The sequence below is a fragment of the Pecten maximus genome, chromosome 2 (genome assembly GCF_902652985.1).
Source record: "Pecten maximus chromosome 2, xPecMax1.1, whole genome shotgun sequence".
Taxonomy (NCBI): Eukaryota; Metazoa; Mollusca; class Bivalvia; order Pectinida; family Pectinidae; genus Pecten; species Pecten maximus.
In genome coordinates, this window is record NC_047016.1 from 40,217,639 (window position 1) to 40,234,866 (window position 17,228).

At 36.5% G+C, this 17,228-nt stretch overlaps 1 protein-coding gene across 1 annotated transcript in view; it reads right to left on the reverse strand.

Annotated features, from left to right (window-relative positions):
• The window catches only part of LOC117343028 (hemicentin-1-like), an 83,914-nt gene that overhangs the window by 19,036 nt on the left and 47,650 nt on the right, over positions 1-17,228 (reverse strand). The window contains exons 35-53 of the mRNA XM_033905356.1: positions 16,077-16,223; positions 15,838-15,960; positions 15,056-15,242; positions 13,841-13,923; positions 13,115-13,308; positions 12,251-12,332; positions 11,725-11,856; positions 10,966-11,097; positions 10,097-10,284; positions 9,628-9,709; positions 7,289-7,460; positions 5,587-5,684; positions 4,168-4,338; positions 3,778-3,948; positions 3,086-3,256; positions 2,735-2,905; positions 1,440-1,610; positions 932-1,096; positions 410-556 (exon numbers count right to left, since the gene is read on the reverse strand). Coding sequence (XP_033761247.1) covers positions 410-556; positions 932-1,096; positions 1,440-1,610; positions 2,735-2,905; positions 3,086-3,256; positions 3,778-3,948; positions 4,168-4,338; positions 5,587-5,684; positions 7,289-7,460; positions 9,628-9,709; positions 10,097-10,284; positions 10,966-11,097; positions 11,725-11,856; positions 12,251-12,332; positions 13,115-13,308; positions 13,841-13,923; positions 15,056-15,242; positions 15,838-15,960; positions 16,077-16,223 — 2,787 coding nt within the window. The remainder of the gene's footprint in view (positions 1-409; positions 557-931; positions 1,097-1,439; positions 1,611-2,734; positions 2,906-3,085; positions 3,257-3,777; positions 3,949-4,167; positions 4,339-5,586; positions 5,685-7,288; positions 7,461-9,627; positions 9,710-10,096; positions 10,285-10,965; positions 11,098-11,724; positions 11,857-12,250; positions 12,333-13,114; positions 13,309-13,840; positions 13,924-15,055; positions 15,243-15,837; positions 15,961-16,076; positions 16,224-17,228) is intronic.

A 17,228-nucleotide genomic window follows, 5' to 3' on the forward strand; every position in this document is an offset into this window, starting at 1 on the left:
AGTACCAATAGACAGGTCTTGTGACAAGGGAAACATATCAAATGTGAAAGCCATATCTTGTGTGGTTTATATACTATGGCCAAGGTTTAAGTTTTTTAAAGTAGGTCAAAGGTCACTGTCAAGGTCAGCAGGTCCTCAAATGTAGAACCAATGGAAAGGTCTTGTGACAAGGAATACATATGTCAAGTCTGTCAGCCCTATCCCTTAGCTGTACTGCTATAAAAACTTCAACCTAAAGTCTGTCAGCCCTATCCTTTAGCTGTACTTCTATAAAAACTTCAACCTAACTGTCTACCAATGTCTACACCAATGCAAGGGGTATAGAAATAGCTCCTCTGGACATCATCCCAGCTAAAATATCAATAAAACATCAGCATAATTTGATTTATGTACTGTGAGCATAGCTTACCAATAGATTGTGGCACATTATGCAGTGTAGCCTCTACCAAGGTGGTGCCGCTGTCAGTAGGAATAATGGTGGCACTCAAAGTGGCATCAGGCAAGTCAATGTTGTTAATGTAACCTACCAAGTTACCCTCGGCCCGTCGTGGAAAATCTGGAACAAAATAAACATTATTTCTGTGTGAAGTTTAACGAAGAACAATAATCCTGTAAGGAAGGGGTGGGATTATGGGCCTTGAATCTAGAATACTGCACATCACCTAAGTCACACAAGTTTCATTATCTGTGCATAACTTTGGGCAAAGATATGTTCTGGACACAAAACCCACGGACAGATGGACCATGTGACAACTACATTATAAGCTTAAGACAAGTAGGACACTTCTTATGTCATGAATGATCTGGAATGGATGTAAGAAATAGGCATTGTACTAGGGGTTGGGGAAAGGGGGAGCTGCACTGTTTACAACATGTAATAAGATTATATATCATTTAGTATGTACAAGTACATCTAACACATAACACATACTAGAACATGCAGGCAGGACACAGTCGTCCCTCTGTATGGTATTGCCCTGACAGGAGCTGCCCCCATGACGAGGATTACTACATTGGCGTTGTCTCTCCCGGTACCCCTCTCCACATGTCACAGAACATGGTGTCCAGTTTGACCAGTCTCTCCACTCACCATTCACTGTCACAGAAACAAAGGGACATAGTTCATATACTGTCAGAAAAGACAATGGCTTTACAGGTTTATTACTAGTAATATATTAATATAAGTATCAAATCTGTTCTGCAATTATATTTGTTCGGCTAGGGAAATAAACTTGATTTACTGAGATTCCTGTATTGATCATGATCATAAAAGGAAATTGTACATTATTTTTTCAACAATTGATTAGATACTTGAAATACTAGAAATTAAAACTATAAGGAGTTAATTAACATCAAATTGGTCACCATATGCTTATGACTTTTTAAACAACAAAGTAATAATCATATACTAAAAACTGAAATTCATTTGATCTGTTTACCAGGACAGAGAATTGTGTTGCAGGTTTTGGTCATCTCGCCTGATCCAAGACATGGACGGCCATTGCGACTGGGTGGAGGGTTGGTACAAGTGCGGAACCTCTTCATCAATCCTGTTCCACAACTGGCAGAACAGGCCCCCCAGCTCTCCCATTGTTCCCAGTTCCCATGCCCTGCAACACATTGTTCATACTGTTCAATTGTTTTGATATATTGTGGTGATGTAACAATGTAAGAACGATAAATTATTTTCTAAATTTTTAATTTATGAACTAGAACTACTGAAAATATGCTAATCAATATAATCCTGCATCATTTGCTGAACTATTTTAAATTGTAATGTACACATAAATTACATTCAATGATGACAATTAAGGAACAAGAAGCAAATTAGTAAAGAAAAGAAAGATTTTGTTTTATGGGCCCTATTCAAGATATACTAGGTACATGATAATCCATCAGATGGACATTCATGAAATTCAGATAAAAATCAGTTTCCTAAATAAAATCTAGTTCAAATTTTCTGTCAAATGGTGTTATTCTCAAAACAAGAATGTCACAATATTGGCAGATTTGATTCCTGTGACTTTGAGGCTAATTTCATTCTCCCCAGCATGCTACAGACCAAATATCAGGCTTCTAAGTGTGTTGGTTCTCGAGAAGAAGATTTAAAAAAGATTATAGCATATTTGAGCCTGGTGGCTCTGAATGAAGGTCAAGGTCATTCACTTGACCAAACTTTGTCGCCCTTCACCCCAGCATGCTAAAAGCCCAATATCGGGCATCTGGGCCTCTTAGTTAATGAGAAAATTTCCCTCTAAGATTTTAGCCTATTTAACCCCTTCGACCTTGAGTGAAGGTCAAGGTCATTCATTTCAACAATCTTGATAGCCCTTTGCCCCAGCATGCTACAGGCCCAATATAAAGTATCTGGATCGCTTGCTTATGAGAAGAAGTCATTTAAAGATTTTAGCATATTTGACACCTGTGACCTTGAATGAAGGTCTAGGTCATTCATTTGAAATATCTTGATAGCCCTTAATTCATAATGCTCAATAGGGCCAATATCAGGTCCCTAGTCTTCTTTCTTGGTTATTGAGAGACGTTGAAAATGTAAATTGTGTAAAAACAGACAACAGCTACACACTGTAGACGACCACGACGGACAAAAGGCGATTAGAATAGGTCACCTGAGACCTAAAAATAGCGGAGCAAAAAGAAGTGAACTCAAGAAAATAAGTACAGTGACTAGAGAATTAAAGGTTTATAAGCCTTCAAAGGATGGAATCCTACTAACTTGGACATTTTTCTGGATTACAATAATCCACTTGGCGGTCTCTTCCCCAGCAGAACATTCCTCCAAACTGTGGAGCTGGACTATCACATGATCGCTGTCGTGTCCTGGTCCCGCCTCCACAGGACTGGGAACATCCAGACCACAAGGCCCACAGACCCCAGTTTCCATCCACTGTAAGTAATATCAGAAACATCTTAATCCATACAGATTGAACATTATACAATGTAAAAATAATTTTACTAGTTTCTAAGGTTAAACAAATTAGAGTCAGGTATCACCAATATGATCCATTACAATAGTATGTAATCTCTTGACTATTTCCATTTACAATGACCTTGACTATACACATACCTTCACAGGTGGGGGCGGTACAGGGCCGCCTGTCGAGTGTCTCGCCAGGGCATGGCTGCCCTCTGTAGGCAGGGCTGGGACTGTCACACCTTCTAGTTCTCTCCTGAGAACCCACACCACATGTTACAGAGCATGGACGCCATCCTGACCATTCACCCCACTGACCATCCACTTAAACCAAAACATAATGTAAAGCACATAACAAGGTAAAATTAACATTGTTTAAATTCAAAAATTTTCAAAGTTACTTAGACCTAATCCAGTAATATCCATATGTATATCCCATATGTAAGGCTCCAGAAATGAAGAAATTCTATGCATGGTGAGCTAGAGAAAATACAGTCCATTATATAGTACTGTTTTAATTAAATCACCTCTATGGGTGGTTCCTGTTTGACAAACCCAGACTCTTTCCATTTTCTGAATTTTTAAAATATTTTTTTCTTTCACTTGTCAACATTTCTGCTTATCTTGAAATATTCCTAAATGGAAATGTTACAAAATGTTTGAGCTTAAATAGCTGAATGTGGGAAACTATATCAATAATCAGCTATTTTGAATCAAATTATAAAATATTCATGGAAATATTTGATACATAACTTTCAGTGTTCGGAAAAATTCACTAACTCCAGAGCTTGAGTGGTATTTTTATTCTATTTGAATGATAGTGTCAGTACAAAGTGGTGACATACATGGACAAGGGCGGGATCCACATACGTCATACTGAATATCATCACCCTGACAGTTAAGGCCACCATCCCTTGGGGTTGGGTTGTCACAGAACCTTGTCCTGAATCTCTCCCCTTCTCCACAGGTAGCACTGCACTCGGTCCAGCCCTGCCAATTACCCCACTCGCCATTTACTACAAGTGTAAAATACATGGAAACTGAAAGTGGAAGCTAAGCTTTTCAAAACATGTGTATAAACGTTTCTATCTAAATATATTCTTAGAATCAATAAATGAAAATATGTCCAACTTGATTAATAGAAAAATAGTCATATTAATTCTTGAGGAGAATATAAAATAATGTAACTGCCTTAAAATTTCTCAATTCGTTGAAAGAATTTGAGTAAGATTTACCTGGACAGCTAGCCATGATACAAGTCCTGGAGTCGAGTGAGGAACCAATACACTTCCTACCACCATTGACAGGTTCAGGGTCGGTACAGGTGCGAGCGCGGAATTGGATTCCTATTCCACAGGTAGAGCTGCACATACCCCATTCTGACCACTCCGAGTATCGCCCATGTACTGAAATGTGACAGAAACTTCCGATAAATTACAAGGTCTTTGAGTCAACAGCACATTAAAACCTACAATTATAGCCCCACATACAAGTACTGAACAAGGATGTATGAAATTTGGTCTTTACCCTTTATGAATGTGTTTAAAATTGCAAATTATCTGAAGAATAGTAAAATATGTCCTGACATCTTTAGACTTTGTGTTAGATTATAAGGTATACAATATCAAATTTATATGCTCATAACTATATACATCCTAGCTAAGTGTAAAAGTATAAGTGTGCTATTCTGTGTACACCACAGCCGAGTGTTAAAGTATGAGTGTGACTATGTACACCTAAGTATGAGTGTGACTGTGTACACCTAAGTATGAGTGTGACTGTGTACACCTAAGTATGAGTGTGACTATGTACACCTAAGTATGAGTGTGACTGTGTACACCTAAGTATGAGTGTGACTGTGTACACCTAAGTATGAGTGTGACTGTGTACACCTAAGTATGAGTGTGACTATGTACACCTAAGTATGAGTGTGACTATGTACACCTAAGTATGAGTGTTACTAAGTATGAGTGTGACTATGTACACCTAAGTATGAGTGTGACTATGTACACCTAAGTATGAGTGTGACTATGTACACCTAAGTATGAGTGTGACTATGTACACCTAAGTATGAGTGTGACTGTGTACACCTAAGTATGAGTGTGACTATGTACACCTAAGTATGAGTGTGACTGTGTACACCTAAGTATGAGTGTGACTATGTACACCTAAGTATGAGTGTGACTGTGTACACCTAAGTATGAGTGTGACTAAGTATGAGTGTGACTATGTACACCTAAGTATGAGTGTGACTATGTACACCTAAGTATGAGTGTGACTATGTACACCTAAGTATGAGTGTGACTATGTACACCTAAGTATGAGTGTGACTGTGTACACCTAAGTATGAATGTGACTGTGTACACCTAAGTATGAGTGTGACTATGTACACCTAAGTATGAGTGTGACTATGTACACCTAAGTATGAGTGTGACTGTGTACACCTAAGTATGAGTGTGACTATGTACACCTAAGTATGAGTGTGACTATGTACACCTAAGTATGAGTATGCTATAATATGTACACCACAGCCAAGTGCAATAAAGTACATATCCACAATAAATAGGTGTATGTACATCCTAGCCAAGTTGCACTTTTATATGTAGACCCTAACCAACCATACAATACTTTATAGTATACTGTATTATACTCACCAACAACAGTAATGTAAGCCTCCACAACAGTGATTCCTTCACGGTTACTGGCCTTACATTGTACCTTCCCTGAATCCAACACCTGGGCAGCAATTATTCTGAAAATTAACAGCGAGTGTAAAAGTTTTTACCTTTTTTTCCTTATTTCATTATTCATTTTGAAATAAGGTCTTCAAAGGTTAGAAGAGACCCAGAAAATGAATTACTATTAATATATAAAGTAAATCTGAGCATTTGCCACCTCTTGACGTCATCATGGTAGCTTTGTTATATCAGAAGTTGTTGCAGCTTTTCAGCACATTTGAACCAAGTGACTTTGAAAGTTTTAGTCCCTTGTTTCAGCATGATAAATGTGTAACATAAATATTATAACCTTAGGATTCCTTGTAGATAGAAGAAGTTGTTTAAAGATTCAACACAAAATATCTGGTCAAGGCTGTTCATTTAAGCAACTTTTGATAAATTGATTGACTTCACTCCAGCATATGCTACACATCAGATGCGAATTAAGACTATAGACATCATATCAATTAAAGAATACTTATAACATTGTGATGTATGAATACCTGAGGGAGTTGTTAGGTAGTATAGTGAGAATACCTGAGTGAGTTCACCGAGTTGTTAGGTAGTATAGTGAGAATACCTGAGTGAGTTGTTAGGTAGTATAGTGAGAATACCTGAGTGAGTTGTTAGGTAGTATAGTGAGAATACCTGAGTGAGTTGTTAGGTAGTATAGTGAGAATACCTGAGGGAGTTGTTAGGTAGTATAGTGAGAATACCTGAGGGAGTTGTTAGGTAGTATAGTGAGAATACCTGAGGGAGTTGTTAGGTAGTATAGTGAGAATACCTGAGGGAGTTGTTAGGTAGTATAGTGAGAATACCTGAGTGAGTTGTTAGGTAGTATAGTGAGAATACCTGAGTGAGTTGTTAGGTAGTATAGTGAGAATACCTGAGGGAGTTGTTAGGTAGTATAGTGAGAATACCTGAGTGAGTTGTTAGGTAGTATAGTGAGAATACCTGAGTGAGTTGTTAGGTAGTATAGTGAGAATACCTGAGTGAGTTGTTAGGTAGTATAGTGAGAATACCTGAGTGAGTTGTTAGGTAGTATAGTGAGAATACCTGAGTGAGTTGTTAGGTAGTATAGTGAGAATACCTGAGGGAGTTGTTAGGTAGTATAGTGAGAATACCTGAGGGAGTTGTTAGGTAGTATTGTGAGAATACCTGAGGGAGTTGTTAGGAAGTATAGTGAGAATACCTGAGGGAGTTGTTAGGTAGTATAGTGAGAATACCTGAGTGAGTTGTTAAGTAGTATTGTGGGAATACTTGAGGGAGTTGTATGGTAGTATAGTGAGAATACCTGAGGGAGTTGTTAGGTAGTATAGTGAGAATACCTGAGTGAGTTGTTAGGTAGTATACTATAGTGAGAATACCTGAGGGAGTTGTTAGGTAGTATAGTGAGAATACCTGAGGGAGTTGTTAGGAAGTATAGTGAGAATACCTGAGTGAGTTGTTAGGTAGTATAGTGAGAATACCTGAGGGAGTTGTTTTGTAGTATAGTGAGAATACCTGAGGGAGTTGTTAGGAAGTATAGTGAGAATACCTGAGGGAGTTGTTAGGTAGTATAGTGAGAATACCTGAGGGAGTTGTTAGGTAGTATAGAGAGAATACCTGAGTGAGTTGTTAGGAAGTATAGTGAGAATACCTGAGGGAGTTGTTAGGTAGTATAGTGAGTCTTTCGTCCGGTTCAATATCCTGCCATGATCGCTGCCAGGCAATGAGAGGTTCTGGTTCCCCTTCTGCTACACAGTTCATCACAATTGTGTCCCCCATACTGACGGTAGTGTTCTTAGGCTCAATCTTAAACTGTGGAGGTTCTGAAACGGAAATCATTTACTTAACATGTATTAAATTAAATATCTTATTCAATATTACAATTACGTTATGTCATCCTCTGAAAGTACTGTTCCAAGTCAACACTTATGGAAGGAGATTCCATGAAAAAAAAAAAACATAAATTACCATGACAATCCCATGATTCCATGAAAACATGCCATAAAAAGACACAGTTTAGAGAAAACTAGAAAATGTCTGTAAGATGTAATGCCCCCGATACCACTTGACACCCTGAAACACAGTTTGGTGAGATTTCCTGAGATTTATAGCTAGTTACATTGCATCGGGATGAGATAGGACAGGACGGATATGGGTAACACTATACACATCACGGCGAGGCATAATGAGATGAGTTCCAGACTTAACAAGAGATCCCAGAGGGATCTTAGCGCCCACCATTGAATGATCTTTATAGGTTCCATGTCAGATTGATCTTTTCTCTACTTTTCCCTTCCTCTAAGTCTTACCAATCTGTGTAAATTCAGAAACAGCCCTCTAGTACTTTTCAAACAAGGGGAACCTATATATAAAATTGAAGATTTAGCGATAAAGGCTGTCTGTCGGCCATGTTGTTTTCGGATTGGTCCCAAAATGCAATACTAGGGACCAAGGGGAACCTACATATGAAACTTGAGAAAGATCCCTTCAGTACCTTCTGTAAAATAGCGATAACAAATTTCAATTGTCAAAATACAAGATGGCTGCCTGTGGGCCAGGTTGTTTTCTGACTGGTCTCAAAATCAGATATGCATAACTAGGCACAGAGGGCAACCTACAAATGAAATTTCAGAAAGATGCTTTCAGCAATTTATGATAAATAGCGATAACAAACTTCAAGTGTCAAAATCAAAGATGGCTGCCTGTCGGCCATGTTGTTTTCCTATTGGTCCCAAGATGCAATATGCAGAACTACAGACCAAGGGGAACTTACAAAAAAGTTTGAGAAAGATCCCTTCTGTACTTTCTGAAAAAAAAGCGATAACAAACTTCCAATTGTCAAAATCCAAGATGGCTGCCTGTCGGCCATGTTGTTTTCCGATTGGTCCCAAAATGCAATATGCATAACTAGGCACAGAGGGCAACCTACATATGAAATTGGAGAAAGATCCCTTCATTACTTTCTGAGAAATAGCGATAACAAACTTCAATTGTCAAAATCCAAGATGGCTGCCTGTCGGCCATGTTGTTTTCTGACTGGTCTCAAAATGCAATATGCATAACTACGCACTGAGGGGAACCTACATATGAAATTTCAGAAAGATCTCTTTTACTTTCTGAGAAATAGCGATAACAAACTTCAATTGTCAAATTCCAAGATGGCTGCCTGTCGGCCATGTTGTTTTCCGATTGGTCCCAAAATGCAATATGCATAACTAGGCACAGAGGGCAACCTATTATATAAAATTGGAGAAAGATCCCTTCATTACTTTTTGAGAAATAGCGATAACAAACTTCAATTGTCAAAATCCAAGATGGCTGCCTGTCGGCCATGTTGTTTTCCGACTGGTCTCAAAATGCAATATGCATAATTACGCACTGAGGGGAACCTACATATGAAATTTCAGAAAGATCTCTTCAAAACTTTCTGAGAAATAACGATAATAAACTTCAATTGTCAAATTCCAAGATGGCTACCTGTCGGCCATGTTGTTATCTGACTGGTCTCAAAATGCAATATGCATAACTACACACTGAGGGAAACCTACATATGAAATTTGAGAAAGATCCCATCAGTACTTTCTGAGAAATAGCGATAACAAGATGGACGGACGGACGACGGACCACGGACGCAGGGCGATTTGAATAAAAAGTATAAGTGATGTCATTATAATGAAGCATCTTTGAAGGTGCCTACAGAACTGAGAGAGTAAGACAAATTGTTGGGTGAAAGAAAGACAAGGGAAAAACAAGTACAGGTAAAGAACAAAGACATAATTATAGATGTAAATTATATGTAAAATTCTCCTCCACAGATGGCATTATCACAAATCTTACTAGAAACTCTATAACGGGACTAGATTATGGATATACTGTAAGAGAGGCTGATTTTAATATTACTACAACTGGTCATAAAATGTTAAAATATTTCACTAACTATTCATAAATTGATCAGTCTATGAAAATATTGGAAATGTAATGTGCACTCACCATTAACGATCAACATAGCCACACCGGTAGACGTTCCAGCATCATTTGTTGCTACACACTTGTATTCTCCAGCATCAGAACTCTGTTACAGTACGGAAAAAATTTACTTTATCATTTTGATTGGGACAATCAGTATTAACAATTATAGACCAATTATCCTTTGCCTATTAGAACAAAAATTCAATAAATTCCAATTCATCAGTCATACATCACAAAATGAACTAGGAAAACTTTGAATTCCAATTGAACAATATCACAATTAATTGTGTTCAAAATAATTTTTAATCCAAAGCTCTACAAAGGTTTTCACCAACAAGCCATTATACAGCTGTCATGTTTTTAATTTTATAAGTTCTAATTTTTCTGTGAAATTATGTATAAACCTCTTTATTTAAGGACATATACCAATATACCAAGAGTGTTTAAATGCTGGAATGATCTAAACAACAATGAAGTCTCCACAACTTACCGTGGCCTGATAAATAACCAGCGAGCCATTTAAAAGCAGTATGATGCGTTCGTTGTATATGACAGGACGTCCATTCTTTGTCCAGTAGATGTTGGGTTGAGGATCACCCCCCACAGAACAGGTCAACATGACTTTCTCTGCTATACTGACCACTGCGTTACCATCAGGGACGGTCACTCTGGGTGGCACTGTGAACAAGTCCATCAACATTACATTAATTTTATCAAGATACAATATGCAGAGTCTTTCAAAATTCAATCTTGTCAATTTTCCTTGCCTCCGACGCATCATGGAATTTTGGTAAATTTGTACACGAGAATTATAGCAGAATAACCAGCGACAGAAGTCAGACATTACACCTCTATCTTACAGTATTACTAAATCATTACTGCATTCAGCTTTGTTAATATTTCATCCTTCTTTTAACAATTTGGAGTTCAGGTTGTTTGTTTGCTGGGTCTATCACCCAATCAACAGTCAGGGTTATTTTGAGACGGGGTCTACTTGTAGTAGTTGGTAATTACCTCACTGAACAACATCCCCTTCACATGTCAACCAGAGCAATTAGGCTGAAGCGTCTTGCCTAAGGACAAAACTATGACAGCACAGATTTGCCTTTTTCTCAGTTTCCCAAGAAACACAATCTGACACAGGTATGGAGTGCGGAACCATGCACCTGATATCTTCTACCTGAGGTTATGCACTAACCAACTAACTATCACAGCCTTTGGTTTGGAGTTAGAATTAGTTGTATTTGTCAGTATTTTCTGTTTGTTTTCATAAAGGGAAATTCCACTGACATTGTATATATAGACTTACGTCAGAAAAGGCAGACTTCTATGCTGTAGTAACTATAACGGCAGACGTACCTGACATAAGGACGGTTGCTGAGGCTGTGTCGATCCCGGCTGGATTTTCAGCAATACACGTATACAGACCTCCATCTTCTCTCCTAGCACTGTTAACTATCAGCAAACTCCGGCCACCAATGTTTTGTTTGTCTGTTATTGTGCAATGACAAAACACACAAAAAACAAAAACATTAATCTGCAATTTTCTGGACTATAAACTATATTAAAAGATACAAACAATATTAATACATTTTCCGAATTTTAGTTTTTGGCATTTCCATCAGCATAGACAAAGTCAAGGCATGTACATTAAAATAAAATCATTTGGACTTGCTTATTCTTTATAGTCTTATCTTTGAAAACATGAGTGGAAAGACTAACCATTTGGAATTTTTTAATGAAGAAAGAACAGGTATTTCTTAGAAAATGCAGAAAAATGAGAGAGAAAAAGGAAATACACAAAGAAAAGACATCAAGAGTGGATATTTCATTTAGTTACTAATTATTTTGAATTTCTATATTAAATTTCATCTCAGAAAAATCCTGACATCAAATATACAGGGCTGTCATAATAGTGTAACTATTAATGTCATGAACTTTTAAATATAAACCAGCACTGTTGATATAAAAATTTCAATAAAAAGTTGGCAGCATTTTGAGTTATTTCTAATGAAAGCTATTAATCAATGTTCTGATAATCCAGGCAATCTACAAAAATATAATATCTGGATAAGTGTTTCTTATTTTTATGCAAAATTTCTTTGAGCTATTTATCACCTTCAACGGGTAGTCCATTTTTCTCCCAGCGTATGATGGGCGAAGGGACACCGTTGGCCCCACACAAAAGCTGTATGCTGCCGCCAACTGCCACTTCCAGGCCTTGTGGTCGTAGAGTGATAATAGGAGCCTCTGTGTTAAAAAAAAACCCCATTATAATCATGAATATCATTGTAGGCAACTGTTGTGTAACAGAAATAATCATCAGCAGTAATTATAATTAATTAAAAACTACCATGAATAGCAAATTGTTCAAAATATCAATATGTACATTTACTTTTAACGATACTGCAGTGTTGAAAGCTATAAATAAATCCCAATCATCAATAAACTTCTGTATCAAAGTGAACTAGTTACAATTACAGTATGACACTGGTATATAGGTACAATAACAAATGACCACACTGACACACCCCACTAATACTGATGGACAGACTATGGAGTACATAATATCTATAAAATATCAATCATACATAAAAGTTCATTCAGTTTTTATTTTACCCCCAAATAGATTCCAAGTACTAACCTTGAATCCTGACAGTTGTCTCCCTTGATGAGTTACCAGCAGAGTTAATGGCATAACACCTGTAGATACCTGCATCTTGTCTCTGTAACAAACAATAGTATCGCATACAAGGAGTGATTCAACAGTTTATACAGTCCGTCCCTCCTAGTCTATACCCCCTTTATACTGGCTGATGATATGATTCAGTGTATTTAATGGATTACTGTTTGTAATAATGTGTAACAATTCATACTGGATTTACTGGTCGTCATAACTCTTGGATTACTGATTATTGCATAACTGTTGTGTGACTTTAATAAGAATCTGTATCTCATAAATTAGATATTCAATCATACAATTTCATGTAGTTAACTCCTACTACATGTACACTAAATTTCTTAACCATCTCCATTTTAGTATCTCCTTCCTCATAATATGATGCCATATTGGCCATTTGGCTGAGGGGTAAAAATAGGAACTTCAGCTCTTTTTTTTTAAATGAAGTGAAGAAAGAGGTTATGCATGGGTGCTCTGAAATATTTGTTTGGCAAAATACGGAAATAGACATGTATTTAGCACTCTTTACCTGTATTCCACTGGACAGGTAAAACAGGTAATTTTATCTTTTTGTTAAAATTTAACTTTAAAGTGACTAGCAGGACTCCAGATAGTAGTTTCATCCAGGTCATTGAATTGTGATAAATAACAGTGGGTATATGACTACAAACAATGTTTATCAAAGTTGCTAAAAGTGAGAAATGTATATTTTGTCAGAATTTTTGTCTTGTTGCATGTATATAGATATCTTTGGTTTGACATATGGCGTTTTTTCCAAATTTGCCAACATATACTTAGTGTGTTTAATGAAAACATAACTAGATTTACCTGTACACCTCTTATCATGAGAGAACCTGAGGTTTGAAATATGATTCTGTTGCGATCGTCCTCCAGTCTCCGTCCATCTTTATACCAACTGATGTCTGGTTCGGGATATCCAGTCACCTCACAGGGCACAATGAATGAAAGGTTTCCCAGGAATGCTGTGACCAGTCGACTGCTCTCCTTAATAAATGGTGGCACTGTGGAACACAGGTCAAAGGTCAATGAAGGATGCACCAAGTTAGTTACTTTCCTCAGTGAATGAAGACATGAAGAGAAACGGAGGCTGATATGTGATCATGCGAACTACAATATTACTGTCCATTAACATTTTTAGTTATTGTTTGTATTATGCCAATATATATATATATTTTAATGAATTGAACAGCTGAATTGATGAACACAAGATGTTCACTATATGAAAATCACATAGGTTGCTATATAATTTTATGATTTGCATGAATTATCTCCAATTCTAAGATTCCGTAATTTTAAAGGTATTTTGACAGATATAAGGAAATACAACACAATTATACCTCCTTAATTAAGAGCAGAATTTACCAACTAAATGTTAAACGAAATATCATAAATCACCACTAGCAAACACTTTTATCAGGATTTCAATCAAGTTGATATACTTCATGATAGAAATGATGAGGGTATAGTACACAGCAACATCTTAATGCTACGAAAATCATGAATGAAATTTTCATGAGATAGAGTAATATTTACCAATCACTGTGAGGTTTCTGTAGACAGTTGCAATGCCTGCCTGGTTGGCAGCTGTACATGTGTAGTTTCCAGAATCAACAGACCTGTAGGGTAAAATTGAGTGTTTTTTGTTATTTAAAACCATTCTTAGCAGCAAAATGTCTCATTTACTGTATCAATGACATTAATACACTTTTATTATCTGAAGTAGTTGCCTGATATGGAGAATTCTATGATGAAATTCTTTGTATATTAAAGGTGTGTAAAATGTTTTAATATATGTTGTATACTTTTCAAAATCCACTAAAAATTTCATTTTCAACATGAAATTGGATGCGATACAAATCTAATCCCGAATGTCTACTTACCTACGGTATATACAGTAAACTCACTTGTTTTGTTCGGTCCTGATTTTTTTCTCTTCTTTAGTAAATTAAACACGAGATGTTTCAACACTATTGAATTGAATACTGAGGTTGTGTCAAACATTTTTTGTTTTTCATCCCTTCTTAATTATACCAAAATTTCCTTTATGAATTGTGACAGGTCAGCCATGTACAAATGTGGGTGTAATCAACCCTATTGACATAGTTTAGGCCTATTGATAGTTCATTTATATTCTATTGATGTGTATCTGTTGTATCCTTTATTTGCATGTTCCTTAAATTGTTTTTTTTTTTAAAGCAAACATGACATGTCTTTTAAATCCTTACGATATAAATGCAAGTAGAATGTCTATCATTTCTATCTCTCAAATCCCCTATCTACAAGTTCATCATTTTGTGTATTACCAAGTGTATGTGTGCATTCATGTGTGTTGGATACATTTACAGTATTCTGTATTATGTGCAAATGAACGTTTAATCTTTATTTTATTTAATACAAAATAATTGTTACGGTATAAAATATAAATTGTTTCTAATCAATTGTTGCTTTGTCACACCATGTTATATAAGGTAGACAGCCCATGGATTCTGATTATCTATGTTATTGTATAATCGATACATAGAAACACAGTTTGGTTAAACCACCAGATAAGTCGAACATTATACTCGGTCCGGTCAATTTTGACTCATCTGTGTTTCACTGTACTAGATTTGGTTACATTTATAAGTACTTGATTAATATGATTAGAAACTGAGCTTAAAACATCTTCTTAACATTGAAATGGACAGAAAATTAACACCTTATAGTCTCACTACCACTTTTTCATTTTCTGTGAGACAATGATTTTACCTAGTGGAGGCTATGACAAGCCTATTGCCATGTTTGAAGAAACGAGACTGTGTGATGTCTATAAGTTGGCCATCCTTCCTCCAGACAATCTTTGCCCTGGGACTTGCTGTCACACGACAAGGAAGTACAACTTTGTCTCCAAGATGGGCGTTGTAGTACACTTGCCCAACAAGAATGGATGGGCGTACTGAAATGTTGATGTAGAAATATGAAAATTTTATTACAACAACTGGAAGTTTTAATTTGACACTTGACATCAGAAATATGAACTGAAATATAGTTTTGATAAACAGATATGGTGATTGGTTTCTATTTATAGAGTGACATCATGTAAACAAGCATTTTTCACTGAGCTGACCAATGGGTGGTTAGCGTAGGGTAGCACTGATCAATCATCCGTGGCTATCCAAAATTGTGCCAAATGATGCTCCAGAACAAATTACATCAAAATCCTTTTAGTTGATCAAGACTTGTAACAGCATAAAAGAAATATTGAAGGACGGAAGCCAAAGCATAAGCTCACCAGGCATTTGGGTTAGGTGAGCCAATACATTGTTCTGTATAGCACTTTTAATTAGCGGGATCATAGTTTTGGTATTTTCACCTTCTTAACATATTTAGAGGGGTTAAGTTAGAGCGCTGACAAACTTTGGCGTTTGCATACAAGACAGATGGAGAGAAAACCAATAGTCCCCTACGGTTTCACTGGTAGCGGACTTATAAGAGAGAGAGAATGTTTGGCATATAAATATATTGGTGTTTGGTTTGTATCAATATCTTACTTAGAGGCCTGAGTCTTACAATGCGATATGCAAGATCTACAGAATTTGCTGCAGTACACCGGTAAACGCCACCATCTTTTCTGGCTACACTTCTCACATGTAAGGTCCCATTGGCCAGAATGACTGTAGAGAAAATAAAGTTAGAATTTTTGTATTAATGAAATATTTGTACTTAAGTCTGTAAATGAGACAAAACATGTTAGATGATTTTAATACCACATTTACAAAGTGTTACTGACCTTGGTTTCGCTTGAGCTGTGTGTGAAATCCCTTGGACCAAGAGATCTCAGGTTCTGGTTGACCTACTGCATCACAGGGAAGGAAGGCGTCATTGCCAACTAAAACCTCTATACGCAGATCCCTTGGACCAATTATTCCAGGAGGCACTGCAGGGGATATAATATATACCATAACTGTTCTGTCATGTCATACAGCCATGTCATCAATAATTAAAGACACACATGTTAAAACATGATTGTGACGATTAATAAGGAATGTTGGGAGGACAATCATATGATTGTCTTGCTAGCGTTCCAGTCAAAATAAGCCTGTGTTGTAGGAAATTAATTTGTGAGGTTTCGTTTATTTTCTCATCAATTCCAGATACATATAAATAGAATCTTGTCAAATTCAATGTGAAATTTATTTAACTTGTCAAATAATTGGGTATTTAATATCAACTCTTGTAAGGCTCATGGCATATCAAATTATTGATCTCTAATAAATTCTGTATTACATTGACACATAGAACAGTCTATTATATAAAATGACTACTGAAATAGTTGTGCCACCATTTGGTTTTTTCCCCCTCAAATTTGGTTGTGACATTTTCCTAAAACTGACTGTGAATTCTGTTTGCAACAAGTCTGTTTTTATTTCTGACTTTAAAGTGCTTTTAGAGTGTTTTGTTCAAATAAGCAGTATAATTTCATTTCACCAGATGCCATATTGCAAGGATGGCAGGATGGATATGATGGATATGATATAAACATCACCATATCCTGTCTTGCTATGGGGATACCCATATAAGAGTTGTTAGAAGACAACATAGCTCACCGAGTGGGTTTTAATTTGAAATTAGCATTTAAATTAAAGCAGGTCAAAGTTCACCATCAAGGTCAGCAGGTACAAAAAAGTACTACTTATGGAAAGGTCTTATAACAAGGAGCATAAGTCAAATATATGAAAGTCCTATCTCATATGGTTAACATACTGTGGCCAAGATACAAAGTTTTCCAACAATAAGTCAAAGGTCAAGGTCAAGGTGTCCACAAATGTAATATCGATGTAAAGGCTTTATCACAAGGAAAACACACATTAAATATTTAAGCTGTATCCTCATTAGCAATGACACAACACTGTTTTATAAAAACTTAAATCTAGCTGTCAAC